Source organism: Podarcis vaucheri (assembly GCF_965113315.1).
Source record: "Podarcis vaucheri genome assembly, chromosome: 6".
Classification (NCBI taxonomy): domain Eukaryota; kingdom Metazoa; phylum Chordata; class Lepidosauria; order Squamata; family Lacertidae; genus Podarcis; species Podarcis vaucheri.
Window position 1 is genome coordinate 49,687,181 of NC_138764.1, and position 24,836 is coordinate 49,712,016.

General features: G+C 41.3%; 2 protein-coding genes across 18 annotated transcripts in view; one reads left to right on the forward strand and one right to left on the reverse strand.

Annotated features, from left to right (window-relative positions):
• GLIS1 (GLIS family zinc finger 1) overlaps nucleotides 1-3,022 on the forward strand; it is a 195,195-nt gene extending 192,173 nt beyond the window's left edge. For all 4 annotated transcript variants that reach the window (XM_082225650.1, XM_082225649.1, XM_082225651.1 and 1 more), the window contains one exon: nucleotides 336-3,022. In XM_082225650.1, the coding sequence (XP_082081776.1) occupies nucleotides 336-475 (140 nt within the window). In that variant the 3' untranslated portion in view covers nucleotides 476-3,022. The remainder of the gene's footprint in view (nucleotides 1-335) is intronic.
• Nucleotides 1-24,428, reverse strand: part of LOC309533975 (doublesex- and mab-3-related transcription factor 2-like) — a gene marked incomplete at its 5' end in the record, with an annotated part of 76,016 nt that extends 51,588 nt beyond the window's left edge. For 9 of the 14 annotated variants that reach the window (XR_014220575.1, XM_082225689.1, XM_082225692.1 and 6 more), the window contains 4 exons: nucleotides 20,815-20,868; nucleotides 21,504-21,758; nucleotides 22,463-22,571; nucleotides 24,114-24,428. Coding sequence is in view for 11 of the 14 variants with exons in the window: in XM_082225689.1 (XP_082081815.1) it covers nucleotides 20,843-20,868; nucleotides 21,504-21,758; nucleotides 22,463-22,571; nucleotides 24,114-24,428 (705 nt within the window). The other 5 variants (XM_082225688.1, XM_082225691.1, XR_014220576.1 and 2 more) reach the window with 5 other exon arrangements.
• Nucleotides 24,429-24,836: the final 408 nt, after the last annotated feature.

Sequence of the window (24,836 nt, forward strand, 5' to 3'; positions counted from 1 at the left end):
ATGGTATTGAGTGAAGAAAGCACAAACAGCTGCTGCACAACAGTAACATGTATCAGAAGCTGTGGAGTTATGACTTAAGCTATGAGCTCAATTGCATATATTTTTCTCTGCAGGCACAAACCGGAGGTTTTGAGAGAACAAGTGTAGGAAGGGAATGTGCTTGAGCAGCTCCTCTCCTCTTTCCATTCTCAAGCCTACCTGGTACTTTGCATTTAAAAAAAAAACATAAATTAATCTTAGAACTGAGCATCACATTTAGTTTGCGCCTCGTACTCAGATTGTATTTGCCACCTTTCATAGTATTAATCAGTCTCATGTGCTTGCCATATTTTCAGGCTATGAGGTCATTTCTGAAGCACAATGTGTGTCAGAAGAAGTAGTTATCAACGGAACAGAAGAAAATAATGGATTTTTCCAAAATGGCACTTTTGATCACTGTTTGAATCACATTCCTCCCATCTATACGGATACCTAAGCCCGGCTAAAATATTTGTTTTCTTTACCATGCTTATGCCTTTTGTATTTACAGAATTGTTGTTCAGCTACCTTTACTGTATTTAGTCTGCAACTAAATGTATGTGCTCATTTAAGTCAACCTCTCACATTTTACCAATCTATTTTATAAAGGAATATACTGTACAATTATTGGATTCTATTCCTTTGCTGTGGCACTTTGAAATTGATTCTCTTAAGGGAGAAGGGAGAGCATCCGAAACTGCTTGTTGTGTAAGTTCTTTTAGTAAAATATAAATCTAAATTATATAATATGCTTGTAAAGATTTTTTTTTTTGAAAAATATGTTTTCAATTTAAGAATCCTGGTTTCTTTAATCACAGTTAATTCATCTGATGTTTTCTTGACTATAAAAGGACTTCTTTAAAAGTCACAGACCTCATGTACATAAAAGTTTTCACTATGCTGAGCTGGTTTTATATTTTCAATTTTACAAGAAAGCATTAAAAACTGGAAACAAGTCTACTGTCTTTTTTAAAAATAAAATTTCATCTGCCATTTTGCTAAACCTTAACATCAGTGACTTAAGAGCACATGCAGTTGTTTGCTGCAGTTTATATCTTCTTTCCCAAATGCTGTAATTGGTCATCCACTAACTTCTCATAAAACTATTCTTCTTTCTGAATATGCTTTATGATACATTCCTGTGTTAGTATAACTTACTATTTTGATATGGTGCTGAAACTGACTAATTTTGTGTCAAGAAGCAGCTGCCCTGGTCTATAACCTTTGCAGTTACAGAAACCAGTTTACCTTGGTTATTCACAGAGGAAAAGGGAATAACCATATACATGTATGCAACCTGGGGTGGGGTAGATGTAAGGGTTTTAACACCATCCTCAGCAACAGCAACTACATGCAGGAGGAGAAGTCTGTGCCTGGAAGTCTGTTTATCCAAATGGACTTTTCCTTGCTAGATCATGACCTATGTTTCGCATTATTATATTGGGTTGCCTTCTCTTTGGACAAGGAAAGTTTTAAACAGCCAAAGGTGAATGCATCATCCAAATAATAAATACTCAAAGTATGCAAATGCCTTTGTGCTTCTTGAACCAAGGCCATTATATTTCACCATCGGTTTTCTTTTTTTTAAAGAAAGCAACAGCATATAAATAATAAAATCAGAAGATAGCCTAATCAACTGTAAACATCCCATAGGCCATGCCCATATCTCCCTCTTGTGGCTAATTAATGCAAAGCTATGAAGACTTCTATAGTTCTCTGAAAGAATACAATCCTATCCTCAGCAGTTAATCAAAAGTACCACAAAGTTGGGTGATTTCGCACAAGGAAGTGAAACTTAGAATTTCTGTGCATTAGACACAGCATTTCCCAATGCTACTGATTGTTGGTGACATTCGTTGATTCTTATTATTCTTACTAGTATCTGTCAGCCGCCCTGAGTCACTTACATGGAAACAGGCAGGGTATATACATATATTATTATTTGATTATGAGAGCATGCAAGGCAACATCACACTGCTTGAAAGTCTTGAATATGAATAAATACCCTATCAAGCTAGTGCTATGTTTCCATGAAAGCAGACTTCAATGGCAGTAGTCTGGGATGGCCTCAAACTCCCACCATCCCAGACCATTACCCATAGTGGTTGGGGTTTGATGGATGTTGGAGTCCAAACAACATCAATGGGCACTATGTTTACCTGTGTTCTAGCCCAATGTACCAACTGAGGCTGTGCGCACACCACTGAAATAGATGGGGCTTACAGGGTTCTCCTCGCTCACTTTTTTTAACACTGAAAACTGGATGCAATTATGAATATCTGACTAGAGGTATTGAAGCAGGATCAATATGTGCAGAGAAGACAGCACTGTATTTTTCTGGGTTATGCCAAGTAGATGCTACATTCTGTTTACAATCGTAATTTGGAAGGTTTTTAACAGCATCACTCTGAACTCCACCCAGTTCTGCCCAGCAATAAAATAGGCAAGAGACTATGTTACTTTTTCTAAATATACAAATGCATTTCTTTCCATGGCAATGTACTGTTTCACAGAACCTAATTTTCTTTATGGGGTTAAAAGAAAAACAGTCCAACACTCTGATTTAGATTTTGGAAGAGGCATTACATCTCTGTGGTTGTCAGTTCAAGTTCATGAGCTTTTTGTTCTAGCCAAAGGCCATGACAAACTTGTATTAAGCAATAGTATTAATAAAAGAATACAAAACTTACACCCATAATATAAAAATCTGCAAAGCCTTTGCCAAGTTCCTGAGCATTAAAACACAGGTTCCCTTGTGCCTCTCTGACAGCTCCAATTCTAATATTATTTTGCCTTTTAAAATCCAATTTGCCAACATCCATGATGTAAGAGAGAGAAGTTACCAGAGACACCAACAAACTCAAATCCAGCAAATGCTGGGTGACAACAGCATCTGCCTCCCAGCCATTCCCAAGGAGGGCCTAAGCAGCCACTCCTATCTTCCTTGGCTGGTACTAGCAAAATTTGGTCTTTGCTAGCCTGGCCTAGCTGGCTGTCTTGCCTTGCTGCCTTCTCCCAACGTTATAGACAAGACTATTTTGAAAGGCCTTTTACTCAGCAAGCATGCAAAAAGGCAGGCAGCCCAGGCCATGCAGTTCTGCCAGACACCATGTGGGTGCATGCACCGCTGTGGTCACATGGTGTAAAATGGCAATAATTCTCCTGCATTACAGTACAGTGGTACCTTGGGATGCAAACAGGATCCGTTCCAGAGCCCCGTTCGCATCCTGAATAGAACGTAAGACGCAACGGCACATCTGTGTGGGGGGGGTTCGTGTTTTGCCGCTTCCGCGCATGTGCATGACGTCATTTTGAGCGTCTGCGCATGCGGCGAAACCCAAAGGTAATGCACTCTGTTACTTCCGGGTTGCCGCAGAGCGCAACCCAGAAGCGCTAAACCTGAAGCACATTCAACCCGAGGTATGACTTTATTTCATTGGGCAGGCAGCAGATGAGCATTAGGCAGATTAGTGAGCTGACAGTTGTCAGATGCTAGAAGACAAAGCTGTATGTGTCATGCAACCTGCTAAGTTAACCTGCTGCCCTCGGCTGGGGCATTGAAGTAAGAGTTAACTGTCAGTTCAGTTATCTTCTGTAAGTATCTGGAACAGGGAACTACTTTTGTCCTTCAACACAGACAAAAAATGTCTTGGGTCACCCCTACCCCCAGGCCTGTTAGCCCAGCACTGAAGCCCCAATAAATGAGGGGGGTCCATGGGAAGAGAAGGCCAGGTGTCTGAAGACAGCTCTGAGGGAGGACAGCTCTTGCAGAATGAAATGTGAGACTCTTTGCTTGTAAATGTAGTAAGGTTTCAAATGTGTTAAAAGCACATTTGGGTTTCACAGATAAATTATTTTCTCTTACCGTAGAATTCTGTGAAATATTAGAATAACATTCAAATCTCAGTTGGGGGTTGCATAAAGTATGAAATTAGGTTCAACAATAAACTATTTTCAGTTGCAGGATTTGTAGAATAAGAAAAACAACTATTATTGATGTTATCTGGCATCTGTATAGCACTTTCAAGTGTTTAAGACCTTTCATGTGTGTTATGTAGTGGCAGTTCTTACAACAACCCTGTAAGCCTTATAGGGTAGGGTAGGTCTTGCAAAGATGCTTAAGACCCCTTGATGTCAATAGGACTTTAAAATGTATAAATGCCCGTAGGATTTAAACCCTTATCTGTGGGAGATTTTAGTCTTATTCAGAAGTTCCTCAGACAGATTCAGGGATTCATGATTCCTCACCATGCTTTTGTTATTATTTACGATTCTATAACATTGTATTCTACCCCTCCATCAACTTGATCACCAGCTTTGCTTTTGTTTAAAAAGGAATATATAACAATAATCTTGTAAGTACATTCAAACCAGATAGTAGATCTAGCTGTTGTTCATTAGAAGATTTTTTTTAAAGTCCTTATGTTGTTTCAGTTTTGTAAGATCTGTTCAAACACCCTGTTTCAATTACTTGCTTTGTGATACATAATTCAATAAGCCAATGCAGTTGTCTTAACCTGATCCTTTAATCCAGCATTCCAGCTATGAGCCTCTAACAGATGTATGACAATCAACAGGTGAAGCTTTTTAGGGACAAATCACGTATGATGTCTGGAGACCCATTATTTAATCTTCTGCATTTTTAAGCATGGTAAATGCAACTGTGGGTGGAATGGGGGCAAGTTTGATTCAGAACAGGGCCATAGCATAAAGGGATTTTCTAGCCTTTCCACCCAATTTTTCCTGTCTGAATTAACCCTCCACCCCTGGAAATTGCCCCCTGGAGCAAATGGCAGATGGGGATGAGGATGGGGATTCACACTGCAGCCTTCATCCAAATCAGCCCTGCCTGCTTCCACAGCTCAGATATCAAGATACTGTATCTAGCTTGGTTCTCAGTTTGAAAATTGCATTGAGAAAGCACAAGTTGAATTCACAGGGCCTCGGTTTACAGCATGGGTAGGCAAACTAAGGCCCGGGGGCCAGATCTGGCCCAATCGCCTTCTAAATCCAGCCCGCGGACAGTCTGGAAGTCAGTATGTTTTTATATGAGTAGAATGTGTGCTTTTATTGAAAATGCATCTCTGGGTTATTTGTGGGGCATAGGAATTCGTTCATTCATTTATTTTTTTCAAAATATAGTCCGGCCCCCCACACGGTCTGAAGGACAGTGGACTGGCCCCCTGCTGAAAGAGTTTGCTGACTCCTGGTTTACAGAATGGCAGCAACCTCAGAATTCCTAAGTATTTAATAACGCCTCTGCTTTACCAATCCTCCTACTGGTCACACATCTCAATCCTAGGCAATATTGTACAGCTTAAAGAGATTTAATGAGAGAGAAGGGGTAAAGGTCATAAAGGCCACCTACCTAATTCTATCTAACTCTATGTTCTCTCTTCTCAGAAGTTAAACCACTTCCCCTATCAGCTGGCCACCAATATTCCAACTTCTTCACACACAAGTGGTTCATGTGACCCAGTATTGAGAATAAAAGTCCTAGTGGTGGTGCAAAGGTCCTGCCTAATATGAATGTACACTAATACAAATGAGGGTTACCCCAAGGATACCCCAACCATCACTGGCTCCCTGGAATGCTGGGGAAGAAAACATCAGGGCTGCCTTCAGATGGCACTTTATTCTACGTTCTCGAAATTTCTTGATCCGTTAATTTCTGCATTTAAGGCATTTTTTTTAATGCAACACAAAAACAACTTCTGGAAATCCAGCAGAAGTTTGGTGCTCATTTCTGTGTTGCTTAAAAAAAAAACCACAATCCATTTGCAACCCCATTAACTAAGAAAATTGCAGGAGTTTTACATTGCAATTTCATGTGACAAAAATTTGGACAGTATCCCAGCATACAGTTCTTCCATACCATTTAAAATTCAGAGCAACATGGTGCTATAGCTATCAAAAAGCCACTGCTCCATAATGGAGTGTAAAAGGAAGGTTAGAAACTGGGACAGAAGCACCAGCATTATAGCCAATAAAATGCACTAAACCTGAAGTCTGAATGCAGCCCAGATTGCTCCACTTCTAGGCATTATGTTTTCAACTGCAGTAACAGCACACATTATGTTCAAGCAGGAGCAGTGCAATTCTAATCCCTTATTTGTTACTATCTAAAATATTTTGGGAGCCATGTTGGTAGTTCAGTCCATAATAGATAAAAGCAAATTATTTATAATTTATTTTAAAAATAAAAAAAAAATCTTGCTCCTCTGCTAAAAACAAGTCCTGCAGTAGTTTATCATCAGAAAAGAGGGTGGGGGAGGAGGGAGATTTCCTGCCCTCAGGTTTACAATCTAAAAAGACGCAACACAAAAAGAAAATGGATTGGGAAGGAAGAGAAAATCAACTCAGGTTCAAATTTCAGGATAACAACCAGTTCACAATAGCAGTTTTATGTATAGATGAATTTATCAAATTGCCAACATCACACATAAATCCACCAACAGTACCTGAAGTAACATTGTCTGAGGTTTGTGAGAGAAGCCAATGTTTGCAATGATGCTGCCCTGTCTTGGCCATGTGGGGCAGAGACAGAGTTGGGTTGGCATAATCTGTTGACACCCAGAGCTTCCTGGCCTGGCTCCTTGCAGACACAGCAGTCATCCACATGCTTTTGGAAAGCACGCAAGCAACACCTGGGTGAAACAGCACTCTCCCTACTTGTCATTCCCAGAAACCACTGTTCAGAAGCATACTGTGGCTGACCTGGAAGGTCGAACATGATTGAGGAAGAGGGCAAATAAGCAGTAGCAAGAGTGGCAAGTGGGCTAAATCAGGAGGGTGTCAGCTGCTAATAGCACCTTGACTAAGGGCCTCCAAAGCTTGAAGTTGTCACTGGGAGACAGAAATGCCTGGTGCATGTCTGGGTGGCCCAACATGCCTCCAGCTAGTGGTTCTAATCTCCCTTGCTCTCTTAAGCCCAGCCCCTGCTGTCATGGATGTTAGCTGCAAATAGAACACTTTTCACACACCTTTGAGAAGCAGATAACACAGATCACTTTTGAGATGGTTCTGCTTTGCTTGCCACAGGAAGCCAACAAACTTTCTGGTCTGCCAGTTCCATAAACTGGCAGGAAATCACGACTGGGTCACAATTTGCAATAAAATGTTAGCAAACACCCAGTTTGGCCAACCCAATGCTTTTTAAAATAACACTATTCATCCTGTGCCTGCCAAATTAGAGGCGAAATTAAGATATTTTACATGCAAGTCACAAAATTAGATCAGGCCTGTGAAACGAGCCAACTATTTTTCTGCAAGCTGGTGTCTATTGGTTGTATTAGTTAACTATTTGGAAGTAATAATAGTAATAAAGTAAACAAATGACTGTATGTGAAGGGAATTGACTAGGATCCTGATACATCGTGATGGCTGCTGGTGGCAACTGTACAAGGAAATAAGGAAAAGAATTATTTTGTGTTTATAGTAACGACTACCAATATGGAAGCAATTAGAACACACTTGAACATTCTTTTTGTACAGAACAGATCGTGAAGGAAACAGTGTAAAATGATTGTTACTTAATCGGATCCATATGTGCTTAATTCAATTATACAATGACAACATATTGCTATTGATAATTAAAAGAATCAGAGAAGTACAAGGACACCCAAAGAGCTGACAGCAGCATTCCACTCCATTCCAATGCTAGCAGAAAGCGGTTCACCAAATTTAACCATGGTGTAGGTTTCCCTGAACTCTGTCACATTACACCCAGAATGAACCAGGCACAATGAAGCAAGAGTGCAAACATTAAAGATTTTTTAAAAGTAATAATAATAAAGCTTTGGAATGAGCTAGTCTCCTGGGGAATAAAACCCTGCAGATTTCCAGAATTTGGAAGACCATAGAAGGCTGTGTATTTTGGCTGCGTAGTCTAACTAGCTATTCACAGCTGTAGGACCAGTCACACTATGGAAGACATTTTATATAAACATGACTAAACGGTATAAAGTATTGAAGCATTTTTAAAGATCATGCGGTCAGTTTTTTCAGTTATTCACATGGTGTAATAAATTTCTGACTAAGGGGAAGGGGGTGGAATTAGTCCCCGAACATAATCAACTACTACTAGTCATTCAAATGCCCTCTTATATCACCATTCAACAAGTGGCACCAGAATCACTTTTCTCCCTTCAGAGGGCAATTCTTCTCCAGTCACTCTGTGGTATAATTCGTATGGGGTAAAGGTTGTGTGAAGGATCCAATAGAAGGTCGACTCTCTGGCAATAATTTGAAATCCTGGCTATAAATGCAACCCTGATTTTTGAGGCTTGTGGTAGATTCTTTGTATTAACTAGACACATATGCATCTATTGGGAAGAGGGTTGAAAAAAGTTGTTTAGCAATGAGAAAAATATGGTTGTGTCCCACATTTGGGATCCATTTCATAATCCTTTGTGCTTGTTTTGCTATGAGAAGCAATCATATAAGCAGCATATAAGCATGAAGTGATGTCAGCTCTTTTATATCAATATTTAAATGTGCTTTGTTACAGATCCCGATTTGATAGCTACAGTCTCTACACCTCTGCCATAGGCTTACATTAGCATGCAGTATTTTTAGACTACATTGAGATGAGAGCAAGGAATATAAGATCAAACCCACCCCATCCCCTGCCTTCTATCTCCACAATTTACTGCTTGAAACTGTCCCCACCCACCCAACCTGGCTTGCTTCTGATACTGGAGCTTCATCCACTTTCGCCAAAAGGGGAACAGATTATAGCAGTATTTAGATTCCCTATTACAGGGAATGGGGGAAACACAGAGTACAGTGGTACCTCAGGTTACATACGCTTCAGGTTACATACGCTTCAGGTTACAGACTCCGCTAACCCAGAAATAGTACCCCAGGTTAAGAACTTTGCTTCAGGATGAGAACAGAAATCGTGCTCCGGCGGTGCGGCGGCAGCGGAAGGCCCCATTATCTAAAGGTTAAGAACAGTTTCAGGTTAAATACGGACCTCCGGAATGGATTAAGTACTTAACCTGAGGTACCACTGTATTGTTTTATACAGAGCAACTAAGGGAGGATGGATCCAGTAGAAAGGAATGGCTGGATGTGAGTGAAAGCAAAGACCGTGGAAGGTGACTAATTTGCTTGTGCGCGCGCGCTCTCTCTCGCTCTCTCTCTCGTGTGTGTGTGTGTGTGTGTGTGTGTGTGCGCGTGCGTGTGTACGATTTTGCTGACTTTCCTTCTTGCAGATGGAATCCTCTTAGTACAGAGAATGTAATATATGATCAGAGGACTGTGAGAAGAAGGTGGATGGATTGAAAGTTTTTCTACTCGCTGGCTCAGCCTTGGGAGACATACAGTTCGACACTTGACAAATGTGGGATGGTACTTGAATGTAGATTTGTTCATTTCTAAAAAGAAAGATATCATCTGCCCTGGAATCCCTTTTTAATTCTGAGCAGATGAAGGAATGCTGCAGTTTATGACCCAGGGAATAGAACAGATGAAATCCTGGGCTGTTTAGATCAGCACCCTAGGCAGCATGGACAGGAGTTTATGTATCCCACAATGATTTCTATAACCAACACATTCACCCACCCTTCTGTGGTTGGTCTTCATTTTCCAGAAAGGGGTCTAGAGGCTTACATCATAAGTTTGGTTTCTGTGCAAAGAAGGTCACTGGAAACTGGTGGCTTTTCTGCATTAAGGTTTATTTGCGCGCGCACACACACGATAGAAATCTCATGACCGTAACACTCTGCACACCTTCCAGAAATGATCTGCAGCAAGTAAGTTTCTGTGGCAACACTTTGGCTTAAGGATACCTAAAAAGTTAGGGTCATTTATATAACAAAGAAACTGGCTTGACCATCTCAGCAATACTTTTTTCTGCAGAATCCAATTTCAAGATCCAATCACAGCAATAGAGGGAACCACAAATGCCCATTTGGTCCAACCAAGAAAACTAGCAGATCCAAGCGAAAGATTCTGATACGAAATCTTCTAATATGAGTATATCACTTCACCATCCTTCTTCCAATGTAATTCAAATGCTTGATATGTCATTCTTGCAACTTTCTGACTACTCTCCTGCCCAGTTTCTACTGCCACCATCTCTTCCAGCTAGGAATCAGAGTGCACTACAGAGTGTGTCTACAACAGCATCCCACAGATGGGGAAGACATTGTGCCACTTCCTCCAAGACACATGCAAACTAATTTCCTGTAATGTCTGAATAAGAATCAGGAGGATAGGAAGGGGAGGGACATGCAGGCACATGGCTCATGCACTGTTAGATAAACTGTTTGCTGACAGATAAACCATTATTTGTTGAACTGACACTCTCACATCTGAACCTTCCAACATAACTTCTAAGTCAGCCTATGTTTCTTTTAGTCAGGCTAAGCCAAAGAGTTAAGGTTGGCCTGTGCTGCAGCAGCTAGATGCCAAAATCCAGCATCGCCCTGAGCTCTGCGAGTGTGGCTTTCTCCCGATTGAAGTGCAGAGTGTTTGAGGACCGGGACATTCGCAGGGAAACCAAAATGCTTGTTTACAAAGCTGGTATACGACCAACCTTACTGTATGCTTGTGAAACATGGACCACTTATAAACGCCATCTCCAACTCCTCGAAAGATTCCATCAACGGTATCTCCGAAAAAATGTACACATCACTTGGGAAGATAGGCAAACTAATACCAGTGTACTGGAAGAAGCAAAGATCACCAGTGTTGAAGCAATGATTCTTCAACATCAACTTCGTTGGACTGGTCATGTTGTGTGGATGCCTGATTATCGTCTTCCAAAGCAACTACTCTATTCCAAACTTAAAAATGGAAAGCGTGATGCTGGTAGTCAACAAAAGAGGTTTAATAAAGACTGTCTCAAGGCAAATCTTAAAAAATGTAGTATAAACACCAACAATTGGGAAACACTGGCCTGCGAGCGCTCGAATTGGAGAACAGCCTTTAGCAAAGGTGTCATGGGCTTTGAAGACACTCAAACTCAGGATACAAGGGAGAAATGTGCTAAGAGAAAGGCACAGCTTGGCAAATCCACACCGTGATAAACTCCTGCCCGGAAACCAATGTCCCCACTATGGAAGGACATGTGGATCCAGAATTGGCCTCCACAGTCACTTATGAACTCATTGTTAAAACCGTGTTTATGGAAGACAATCTTACTCGGCTACGAGTGATCACCAAAGAAGAAGAAGACGACCCTTGAACCCTTATTTATGAACAGAATTCAAATCCTCAAACTAGGATCCTTCACTGTTTCTCCTTCCTTGTCACTCTCGGTTAGAAGTCAGTCATGCAACTTGTTTAAAATTCTCTCCAGGGCAGAACTGACTGCTTACAGTTAGCAGCAGAAACCTTGTTTGGCACCAAAAACAGAGTTACAGTCACACCTGATACCTAATACTACTGGCAGCAATAAAATTACAGCCTGACATTTGACAGTTTAAAAACTAAAACATTCCACACAAACTGCATTGACCCTTTCATATGTACTCAAAGCCACATGTCCAAGCTGATGTTTCAGTTCCAAATTAGGTGGCTAAGCAAAATATGCAAACAAAACAACTGCAATAAATTATAGAGCTCTGAAAGTACCACTGCAATTGCACAAATCAAGGTCAGACATGCTAATGATTAAAAGCTGGAGAAGCAGCAGCATCTTTGCCTTTTCCCAATTGACAATATACATGTCAAAGTGAATTCCCATGCCAATGGTAAAAACTGATTTATCTCACTGTACTAAAAACACTTATTGTAAGACATCTGCAAAAATGTTTGGAGGCTACCACATTTAACCTTTATTTTCAAAGGGTAAGTTACTTAATTTTGTAGACTGCACATTGTAGATTGTATTTTTACAAGAAGAAAAGAAAGACAGAAAGGAAGGAAGGAAAGAAAAGAAAAGAAAAGGAAATGATGTATTTATTCATTCCAATTTATATCCAGCATTGTAGCCTCTGTAACATCTAAGATGGCTTTAAAATTTGCTACTGTAAATATTATGAAAAATTTAAAAAGTGTTTGTAGCCAGGAACTTTATTGAAACTATGCAACTCTTCTCAGTTTAATAAAGTGGTAGCTAATCTATCCCTTGTCATTCTCCAGAACAGCTTCTCTCACACAAGTGCTCATGGAACGCTATAGTTTATAACATTATAGAATCACACAATATAAAAGAGTGTTCGGGAAATAACAGGAGACAAACAGACCAGCAGTACAAAGATTAGCAGCATTGGAGGAGATGGGAAAAAAGACTCAGCCCTCCCAGTGCAGGCAAATCCACAGGATCCAATTTAGGCTTTGCTTTTAACCTCGACTGATGAATAAAGTCAAGCCAGTTTGCAATTGTACATGATGAATGAGAAACTGAAAAGAATACTCCTCCTTGGAACATAAATGGTAGCACAGCAAGCTGCCTTTCAACACGGTATCAAATACTGGAAGAACGGCAAGTCTTACTTTTGTCACGAGAGGGAGCTCCAGTTCAAGCATTTCTTAAATGTGAATTTGAGAGTGGAGAGGCAGTGTTTTGTCCAGCAAGAATAAGTTAACAGAGGTACTATACCGATAAAAAACAGAAGTTACAGGCAGTTTCTGACACCATGTTTGTGATAGGACAGGCAACAGTACCTATAAAACTAGGCAAATATTACATACTTTATTTTTAACCTACATTGTTCTTTGATTAAACTTTTATAAATAGGGGTGACAGTAGCACTGAGATGGGGGAAAGGATATTCAGAGTTGTACAAAGAAAAGTAGATAGGGAAGATCTTGATTTGGAATCAAGCCTAAGGGTTGTACTGAACCAGCTTCTAACTCAGAGTAGGCTCATTGAAATTAACGAACCTAAATGAGCCACATCCATTCACTTCAGTTAATCTACCCTAAGTAGGATTAACATTTAATATCAGCCTAAAAGCTGGACCAGGAACTTCTGCAGTGCAACTCCCAACTACACACGTTTTTATACCCATGGCCATTTTTCTAAATTATCTCCATACTGTTGCAGACTGTGTTTGTTTGCTTATTCAGGTCATCTAAAATATTTCTTTTTCAGATATGGGATTTATACTCTGCTCTACAATAAAATCATTAAAGTGACATACAAGACTCAAGAACAGAACGTATTTTCCATTGGGAGGGGGCAGCAGGTGCCTGCCCTTGTGCTGCTGCCACTGCCAGGGCAGAAGAGGAAGAGGAGGAGGAGGAGGAGGAGGAGGTGGTGGTAGAGGAGGTGCCTGCCCCTTACCCTTGAGGACTTGTTCTGGGGTGCTTAGGGCAGGTTTTACATAGGTTTTCTGGATGCTCGTGGCCTCTGCTGTGCTTTCAGCAGCGTGTATTGTTACAGAGTCTCGGGAGCCAGGGTTTATGGGTGCCAGATTCCCCTAAATCCCAGGGTCTGATAGGTGTTAGCATTTAATCAATGTTTCGAGTGTTAAAATTGACTTCCAGACACTGGATTTAGAAAAGCATTAAAACACAGTGCCAAGCCAGCTTCCCTTGTTCAGGAAATCGCCTGGGAGATCAGCCATTAACAAAAGACAAAGGGAAAGTAATGGGCCATTAGGAAAGCCAGAGAGAAGGGACTCTGTGCCAGGCAGAAAATGGGAAGGGTCCCTCCTCGCAGCTCTGAGTAAGTTTGGAGACAAAGCAGAGTAGGGTTTAGGAATGCAGTTGGCCATGATGTGAGCTGAAGGTTGGAGTCTGTAAAACGCAGCAAGCTAGACAGAGGGACAGCGCCAGGGTAAGCATGCCTGGGACCCCTGAAATCTCACATCGCTCAGAGATTAGGGTGGCGTGCAACAATACTTTGTGAGGTGCTTTCAATATACTTGTATTTTTGCATTTCCACATACCGGTAGATGCTGTGTGCTCTGGGGAGGGGTGGCATAGCCTGTGTCTGTCTGGGATGCTTGTGGGGCCATGGAGTGTACTAGTGATCTCCACATCTGCTGTGCTGTTAGTGTGGCTGTGCAACTGGAGGAGTGTGTGGTGGGTGCAGTCAGGGTGTGTGGCATGTACAAATTAGAGGCTGCATGCAGAATGTGCTCTGTGTTTCTGCACTGCTTCCCATGGATTCTCTCTAAGAGCCCTCACAGTCTGCACACACCATTAGGAGGGCTTGGGTCCTATCCACTCTGTGTGTCAACAGGTGGCAGCAGTTTCCTTGGTGACAGTGGCTTTCTGTATTTCAGCAGATTTTTCTATTCTGCTGGGTTGGTGCCAGTTCAGCCAACATTTCTGCCTTCCTGGAGCTTCTGAATGGACTCAGGATCTGGAATACTTTATGGCGGCTTAAATTCAGCCAGCATATATTAAGCCTGATTCCCATGTTTAGGATTGCCCTGCCCGCTAAGATTCAAACTGGTTCACAGCATATCATATTAACAACTGCACTACCCTGCTGTGCTTAATCCATTTCCATTTAAAATCAGTGGGATTCAAAACATGCTTAGGTTGGCTGGAACAAACCTCTAATTATCTACATTTGTTGTTAATTGGCCAGGCAGGCAGCCCCAAGTGAACAGCCCTGACCTCTTTCACTCTCAAGGCTTGAGATTATCCAGACATTTCATCTGGTCCTACGGTTACTTGGAAATATATATGTATAATGAATTATACCTATTAAAATCATTTAAACTGCTTCTGTTTAGAGATGACACTACAAAGCCAATTGGATTTTTGTGAACCAACTTAAAAACTGTATCCTTGTGCACCAGTATAGTGAATCTCATTCTATATTGCTTTTAAATATATTTATTTTCCCTCTGTTTTCTGACTAGCTACATGCAGTCCGACAAAGCTAATGGGACTCTGTTATTTCTTCATTATCCAGATAGTAAGAAAAAAAGCAAATGCTATTACATGGGTAGGCAAGCTAAGGCCCGGGGGCTGGATCTGGCCCAATTGCCTTCTAAATCTGGCCCGCAGACGGTCCAGGAATCAGCATGTTTTTACATGAGTAGAATGTGTCCTTTTATTTAAAATGCATCTCTGGGTTATTTGTGGGGAATAGGAATTTGTTCATTCTTCCCCCCCCCCCAAAAAAAAATATAGTCCGGCCCCCCACCAAGGTCTGAGGGACAGTGGACCGGCCCCCTGCTGAAAAAGTTTGCTGACCCCTGTGCTATTAGATGTTGAGTCTACATGGATCACCTAAATCACTGGTACCTTCACTGAAATTTTATCACTTTTTAGCAGCCCTGTACATTAAAACATTCTTTGTATTATTATTTTAAGGGAAAGTAATGGGAGATTAAGGAAGTTTGTTCTGTCATTCCCCAGTTAACAGCTTGAAGTGTGCAGTCAGAGTACTGCAATATAAAAGTACATACTCAAAAGTGCTCTGGCATGACTTCTGGAAAAGTGGTTGGGAAGTTGTAACTAGGGTTTCAAGCTTTAAATAGGTTCATTAAATATTTAGGCTGCAGTCCTATGCATACTTACCTGGGAGTAATTTCCAATGAATCAATGGGGCTTACTGAGTCACGTATTGGATTGCACCGTTAGTTAATTAATTGCTGAGGATGGTGGAAATCCATCAGAGGGGCAAAGATTAAGGAAACACTTGTTGATTTTTCAAGGCTATTTGGATTCTGCTGTGTTGCTGGAAGCTTTCACCTACTGAATTACAACTCCCTTTTCCTTCAGTAGTTCAAAAGTTACTGTAAAAGCTAGCTCGTGGGGGTGGGATCAAGGGGTGATTAGGTTGGGGACCAAGGGCACAGGCCGGGCCCCCCCCCCCAAAAAAATCATGCCTCTCCACTCTGGCTCAAAGTGGCTAGGAGCTTATCTGCCCACTCTCCTTGCCAAGGGCGCAAGGGAGCCTAGATTTGTCTCTGGTGGAGACAAATTAACAATTTGACCAGATGGGCCACAAAGGTTCCCCCCTCCCCATGTTGGCATGTCCATGTCTCTTTTGCTAGGTGCAGAAATGTGTGTTTGCTCTCACATCTATTCTGACATAGAATCAAAAACAGGGGCATACAGCTCTGCAAAGATGGAGCTGGGTAACAGAGAATAGTGGTAAAAATGAGTCACTATGTAGACCTGGGATGGGGAATCTATGGCCTTTCAGATGTTGTTGGACTACAACTCAAATCACCCCTGACAATTAGCCAATCCATGCTGACTGCGGCCAAGGTGAAATTTAACGATATCCAGAAATTCCCCATATCAGAGTTTAACTATTACTCCTACTCCTACTCCTACATTACAGTTTGAGATTCAATGCCCTATCATTATTATAAAAACAATAGGGCATTGTATCTCAAACTGTAATGTGACAGTAAAAGTTCAAGGTACTGTAACAAATACTACTGCAAAATTAGTGCAATTTCTCAATCTTGTCTTCATGGGGGAAAATGTTTGGTTTTACCTTACCAATATGAACCTTTAAACTTTCAAGATATTTGGACTGCCATCTATTTTTTGTTTTGTTTTGTTATAATATCTTGGGCTTCTGAGTAATTGAACAATTAGGGTGATTAATTGCATGCTTGCAATAAAAACAGACGACCAGCAGAGATCCCTTACAGGCTAAATATTTTGAGAAAATTCTATCTGCTACTAGACATAACAAATGCAATCAACCCAGCATGCAATTTGAAGCTGGTTGAATGGATGCTTGCTGGTTTGCTCTGGAAACCAAACCTCCTTTAAAGAAGCCAAAGTGTTTAAAAAAATAAACTCAAGATGGATAGCATGGGGGAAGAGAAATATTGACATGTGAAGCTGATATTATCCTAACAAAAGAAACACTGTTGGCCCTTTGGCCATTTCATTGTTCAAATCAAAACAGCAAGACTTGGGAGAGTACACACTAGCTAAAGCGTTTGCCTCTGAGTAATTAACTCCTGCTGGGTAAGTTGCAACGCACCAATAGGATATTTCTCAAATGCACTTTTTATATCAGGTGGTCAAGCAAGCTGTATTTATACAGCACAACACAAAATCTAGTGGCTTATGTAAAATTCAGAGAAAGTCAGGTTTTATTGTTTACATTACAAGATCAAGTTTCTAACCCATGGGGTTGTGAAGCAAAGCATAAAGACACAGGTAGTGTGATAAAGTATGAGAAGCTAGAGTGGCTTTATTTATTTATTACCCTTCAAAGATATGTGACTTACACAATAATATATTCAAATACAAAAGCTAAAACTTGCAATAGCAAAAACTGGATAAAAACCAGCAGCAGAGATAATAAATTTTAAATTCTAGAGTGTTTTGGGGGAAGGGGTCTTCATTAGGCAGCACAATAATGCAAATTACAGGGGAGGGGCATCTCTGAAAAGGGATGGAGCATCTCTAAAAAGACACCTACAGAAGAGCTGAAAACATGAAGCCTAGTTCATTTGTTTATAGGTAAATCTTCAGCTCCTTTTAAATCCCTTCACATCTTGGGGCTGGGGTATGTACCATCACTTTGAAATTGACTCATAAATAGACACTGAGCCAGTGCAACTGTAATGCCCAGTCGTAGTTAGCAGTTCTTTTACCTATATTCTTAACCAACGGAGGTTTCCAATCTGTCTTCAAATGCAGTCCCATATACCACACATCCATTCATTTATTATTCAGTTCCTAAGCCTGCTCTTCTTTGTAAATGATCCCAAAGCAGGTTACAACATATAACTACATAAACCACAGCAGGCCAACACTAACAAGCCAACCACTATCATAACGCATTGACAAAATGTTAGATAAAAATCCCCAAACATTTCACAATAGCCCAGCTAGCAATGTACTCAAAAACTGACTATATTGCTTTAATCTCTTCAATAAGCCTAGGCAAAGAGGTGCCTCCTTAACTAGCACTAAAAAGCTAACAGTGTCGGCACCAGGTAATCTTCAACAGGGAAAGCATTCCAAAGAGAAGGGGCCACCACAGAGATGGCCTTTTCTCGCATCACTTTCCAGGCAGACTTGTATAGAAAGAGGTATTTAGGTCTGATCATTTTTTATACATCAACACATTGCATTGAGTGTTGCAGATTCTGCAGGACAAATGTTGTTATGTGGTTCCAACCGCCAGTACTTCTCAACATCCTCAGAATTACATCAGCTACAGCTTTTAAACCATACGCAGCCCAAAAAGCACTTTACAATAATTCAACTGGGAAGTTACCATAGCATGCATTGCTATGGCAAGGCTACCTAACCAGGAAAGGCCATCACTGACAAACTACTAATAGGAACTCCTTGCCACCAGGACCATCAAGGACAGCACTGGATCAAGGAGAGCCCCAAGTCCATGAGCTCACTCTTTCAAGAGGAGAACGAACCTATCCAGAGCAAACTGTATATCAAATTCCCAATCAGAGAACCAGCAACACACAGGTAATCTAACCTGAATGTTACCAGTCCAGAGCATAGATAAGTGAAGTCAAACTATTAATATTCCAAGTAGAGTTGCATGTGGTGCATCACCTTAAGCTTATAAAAAGCATGTCATTCCATGGAAGCAACTCACACCTCGAGTGACACAAGTTGTACTTAAGTGTCTATACTCTCTTTTTCCAATGTGTGCTGACCCAATTTACTGTGTCTACACTCTCTTTTCCAATGTGTGCTGACCCAATTTACTGGAAGACCCAAATCAATAAATGAGAGTAATTTTTAAAGAATAAAAACTTTATGGACTACTATGGGATAGCCCTCCATCAAAATAATGCTTGGGTCAATTAAAAGCCCTTCCTTATTGAGGCTTTACTTAGTTTCAGGTTGTGAAGGAGCAAGAGGCAACAAAAATAAGCCAATCATCTCAGTCATTCCCTACTGTTTCTTCACTAGCAGAGGGCAGCCCATAAGAGGCATATCATGAAGCCTGCAGGAAGCAAAGGAAAGTGGAAAGAGCAGGCTTTGGTCATTTCCTTTAAAAAGAGCCTGACTGCAATGTGCAGAGAATAACTTGTCTTGGTAGCTGAGAGCATTTGGACCTTTTCACAAATGAAGCAACCCAATCTTTTAAAAACAAAACCTGTGTTTATATAAGCTAGCTGCATGAATTCTTGTTGGGCAAATTAATTCTGTGATATGACTCAATATGTAGGGAAATAACTTTAACCATTTCAGTTGCTATGAATGTTTCCATGATTTACAAAGCTCTCCTTCAGGCAAGAGCTCAATGGAGACCAAGAGCTGGGGAAATCTATACGCTATAAATGAACCAATATACTATCTTTAAAGGAAATTGTTGCTAAAAGAACATACACTTGCTTCATTAAGGCAAATTATTATTTGGGGCATATTATTTGGGACTAAAAGCAAGACCTAGAGATGTTAAACTGGCCCCCCAAAGCTTGAAATATGTGTTTCCTTAGTATTTAAATTAATTGGCAATTAGTGCTTTAATTTCTTTTGTGTATAGAATGAAATATTGGCTCCAGCAATATTTGTATTTTGTAGAAAAAGGTAATGTGTATCTTGAGAACTGTAATGCATTTCTTGAGAAGTTTAAATTTCCTTGCCTATTGTTTTAGATAGTAGAATTGAAGTGTATTGCACTATTTCATTATTTGTAATAAGGGTGCCAAGAATCTATCACCAAAGTAGTATGGAATTCCTGTTGCCTGGGCAGCCCAGGACTTCCAGACACACTGTCTAAGCTTGTGCCCTTAGTAATAGTGTCCAATATATTTCCAGCGAAAAGCAGTAAAGTTCAATTCCATACACTTACTATTTTGTGTGGTGGTGGATGAGAGGATTTTCATAGTGCAAATCCTATCTTTGCACGTCTGCTTGGCTGTATTCTCCATTTTGCTCATGAATCCAACTCCCTAGTAAGTGTGCTTGGGATTGCATCCTCAGAATTGAATAAACTTTAAAGGAGGGCAGTTGCTCATAGAATGTGCACTTCTTCTACCACCACTTCTGATAAAGAGATTCTGCAGGTTTTCAAAATACAGTGGTACCTCGGGTTACATACGCTTCAGGTTACAGACTCCGCTAATCCAGAAATAGTGCTTCAAGTTAAGAACTTTGCTTCAGGATGAGAACAGAAATCGTGCTCTCGCGGCGCAGCAGCAGCGGGAGGCCCCATTAGCTAAAGTGGTGCTTCAGGTTAAGAACAGTTTCAGGTTAAGAACGGACCTCCGGAACGAATTAAGTACTTAACCTGAGGTACCACTGTAGTACAAAATCTGTAAAACCTTCTTGACCAGAAACAACAGTGGGCATGGCCACCCTTAAAAGGTAGGGGACAGATCACACTACACACACCCTAGTTCTTTAATTTCCCCTTCTGTTTCTGCTGACCCTCTTCTCCATGACAGTGTTGGTGGTGACCTGTCCTCGTCCCAGATTATTTTTTTGTCAGTTTGGGTGCATGTTTTTTCTTTTTTATAGCAGTGGTAGCCTCTCTGCTTGGAGCATTTTATAATCCGAATGATATGGCTAATCAAATGGCAATGCTGGTTACCAATTACCCTGCTTCAGCAAAGGATAAAACTAGATTTTCAGATCCTGTTTGAAAGAAGCTGCAGTTGCAGGGACTTTCGGGGACTTTAGGCACAAAAATTGGTGATTTGTATCACAGTTACTTCCAGTAATTTGATCAAAACAAAAAGTTATGTTATGACATTATGCTATGTTGTAATATTTTTTCACCTGGTTTTTCCTCTGCAAATAGTTACACTGTATTTTATAATATACTGGAAGCCATATGCCTGGTAATATTTTGCAGCTTCATACAGGCAAATAATGTTTTACTTATAAGCAAAACAAGATGGATGAAAAAAAGCCCAGTTGAACACATTTACAAACATAAACATTCATGAAAATAAAGATGCAAATCCTCACTCTTACCAGAACACACTGATCTAGTTCCAATGTATCACAACAAAGTAGAACGTTTTCCCCCTACATCAGAAATGGAACAGGAGTCAATGATGTTAATTACTTGCAGAAGAGTTACAGTTATACATACAATATGAATATTTATTTAGTAGGGAGACTTCATTATTAATATTTCATAAGAATACTGGCCATCCAAGCTACTTAATAGATTTAAACTTTTAATAAAGATTCTACTGAAAAAGACAGTATCTGCTTGTTTATTTCTGAGCAACACTCTTGAGATAAATGCCTTACATCCTCCTTGACTTCAAGACCTGTATCATTAACACTGTGATTTTCTTGTTTTGAGTGATGATTGCACAAAATACAGTATCTGGCTGCCATGTCTCTTAATTCTTTATTTTCTTGGAGTTTTATTATTTTGGGGCTCCAATTATTCTCAAGTAAGAGAAGATCTCTGGAAAAGACACTGGACAGAGCTTGCTCCTTCCAGTCACAATTATTTTCTCTGTACACATTTAGGTACTTATTCATGTTCTCCTCACAGGTACGTTTCTGTGAAGTGCCACCTTCAGTTTGGCTTGCTGTGATAAAAGCTACATTCAAAGGAGAAGTGTCTGTGACTTTATAAATGCAAGGTCCATAGTCTAGAACCTTGGTATTTGAACGCAGCAAAGGAAAACAAATATTCAACATACCAGAGTTAACGCATGTCAAGTAATTAAGGTAATCATGTCCACTTTGGAATACGTTTTCCTCAAGGGCTGGTAAATGCTCTCTGCTCAGCAGCTGTCTTCTCTGATGGGCAGCAAATCCGTCAAAGGTTCTTTGTCGAAGTTCCCTTTCCAGCATTATTGAATCCAACTCCTTGTCTGCAAATGCCCTTCTTTTCCTCATTCTCTCACTGAGGCTAGAAAGGCAATGTTCTGTTTCCTGGGAGGGTGGACTATTTGCTACAACGAGATACAAAGGAAAAGGACAGTTATTGTGCAAAGCCTGGCATTAGGTGCTTTCAAACATTAAACATTTCCTTTACAGAAAGCTTTTCATGAGGTAAAAACGGTATTACTAAGAAACCTGTGTGTAAGTTGTCACATCACAGGTAATAGTTGCACGTGCCAGTCATTAACAGTTTGTACACATTGTATAATTGAAAGTGTAGCATAGTGAAAGTGCACCCATACGCTTGTCACATACAACAGCTAACAGCTAACTACACCAGTGTATTTCATGTGTAGGTAATATCATATGTAATTAAGACATCTGAAGCAGCCTTTGTGCTTAAATACAGCTGACACCAAGAAAATCAAGAACACTCAGTTCATACTCAAATCAGTGGCACTTAGGTATACTTAGCTTGTCTGGAATGCATCCAGTATTCACTCATGAAATGTAATGTCAACCAGAGTCCTTGACTAGAAATGCCATTGTCACACAATCTTTTGATGTTTTTTAAGGGTTTGGAGAGTCATGCCTAAAGAGGTCTTCATAAGTAGATGCTTATTTAAGGAATGTGTCAGGAATATAAAATAAACATTCATTTCACAGCTATAACAACTTATTGTCCTATATCAATACCATTTTATAATGGAATACATTAAAAGGGAAGAGCCTACTAGGTTTGTTTCAACTGTATTTCCTACATGCAGGCACATACCTTCCGGTGAGTGTCTAGCCAACAACCTGGCAGTCTGCTTGGTCTTGCAATGGAAGTTTGACCTGTGGCCAGAAACTGAACATTCACTGCCCCTCATTCCTTTCTTAACCTATGCAATCACAAAAAGAAGAGGACATTCCTCAGCACCATAGCTATTTTTGCTTACTAACAATGTCCATGCTTGCCTGCTAAAATAATACTGAAAACATTCAAGCTATTTGGAAGCAAATAAGAAAAGCTGCATTATGATCAAAAGGCAACTTTTCCCCAGGATGCATTACAATTATATAGTTTACATTAGGGGTTTATTATTGCTGTTTTAAATACATATAACATATAACATGAACTCAAAGAAAGGGAACTTGTCTTCAATAGCAGTAAACCAATTACGGTGCCAGGACCAGACAGCTCCACTAGCACCCAAATTAATTTAAGAAGCTTAAACTATTTACACTGAATCCATCCCATTTAAAAGTTAAAGCTACTCAGCTTCGATCTACATGAGGCAAAGCTCACTAAAGACTGGGACTTGTTTTTAGCTGAAACGTAGATTCCAGCAACTTTCTCAGGAAAAGGTGCTTCAGGAGAGGGCAGTTTTAAGATTACTTTCCTTACATTATTCCTCAGCTCCACATCCTCCCCGTTTGTTCTTGTATCACTTAGAATCATAGAACTGTAGAGTTGGAAGGGACCTCAAGGGTCATTTAGTCCAAACCCATGCAGTGCAGGAATTGCAACCAAAGCATCCATGACAGTTGACCATCCAACCTCTGCCTAAAAACCTCCAAAGGAGAGGAGTCCACCACCTTCCCAAGGAGTCCATTCCAATGTCTAACACCACTTACCACCAGAAAGGTATTCCTGATGCAGATGCTTTATTTTTTGTTCTGGAAAAGCTTACTGCCCTATAAAGCTTGCATGGGCCCAGAAGCTAAGCAAAAAGCCCATCCCACTGCCCAGGGCACACACTAATGAAGCTAAAACTAAAGCCAGCTGAACTTACTGGAGCAAATTCAGCAGCTGAAGCTTTGTGCTTTGCTACAGGAAAAAAACTTCACAGCTGAAGCTGCTCCTGCATTGCAAGGAATAAAGGCATGGTGGGGTTATGCCTGGAGGGGGGGTCCTGCTTATACAGGGACTAGTACATTCTTGGTTTAAACAGCAACTATTCAACTTGCCAGAGTTGCCTATACTGGCAAGTGGGGCCCTCTGAGGGCCCCCCACATCACATGCCCTGAGGCCTTTCCGCCATTCCCCCCCCCCCCGCCGCCTGAGAGGATTTCTTTAGTCATTACTAACCGTTCTGCTGCTCCACCACCGAAATTAATACAACTCAGTGCTGAAGCAACTTGTTCAGGTAAGTTTTTAATGTCTGACATTTTATTATTATTATTTTTATATTTTGCTGGAAGCCGCCCAGAGCGGCTGGGGAAACCCAGCCAGATAGGCGGGGTATAAACAATAAAATTATTATTAACTGTCATCATCATCACCATTATTATTATTATGATTATGTTATGGCCTCTTAAGGACTCCAGAGCCGTCAGCATGAAGAGAGGGGCCCTGCTGGCCCTCCTCTGCGGCCGGCGTTGTGTTTCCCGCCCCTGCTGGTTCCCCCCCCCCCCCGCGCAAGGCGCGCGCGCCCACTCACCTGGCCGGCCACCTGCTCTTGGTGCCTCCTCAGCGCCACCTGCGCGGCCGTCACGCGCTGCCTCTCGAGCACCAGCAAGCACGCGGCGCACGCGCACTCCCGCCAGCGACACAGCCGCTTGTGGCCCTTGAGGCTGGACACCACGCCGTGGTTCCTGCAGCGCGCGCACTTGGGCAGGCGCTGGCTCAGCAGGCGCCGCGAGCCGGGGCTGAAAGCGCCGCAGCCGCCCTCGCCCTCATGGCCGGGGAGCTCCGAAGGATTGACGGGGCGGGCAGACTTAGCTTTTCGTTGCCGCCTGGAGGGCAAGGGCAACATGACGGACCTCTTGCTCGCTGTCTCAGGCCTTCTGAAACTGTAGCTACTGTTTTTTTTTTTTGGTGGGCCCGAAGGCACCTGCACAGGTTGGGCTTCACTTTGCTAGACGGCAGCAAAGCCTCGTCGCGTTTGCAACTTGTTGGGACTGTGGAGCCCTCTGGCCGAGGCTGCGGCTGCTTCCCGTCGGCTCTCCTCTACAGCCGTGTCTTCTTCTGTCCTGCGTATTAGTAGCACCTTTCTGATGAAGGCTCAGCCCGGCCCAGCCTTGATCTTTGACGTCAGTTCTCCACTTCTCCCCACCACTTTCCGCTCAATCAAATCTATTCCAGGCTTAACCCCTAAAATGCTACAGGACACAAGGCTCCGTTTTGCCGTCCTCCCCGCCCCACTAAACACACACACGTATCG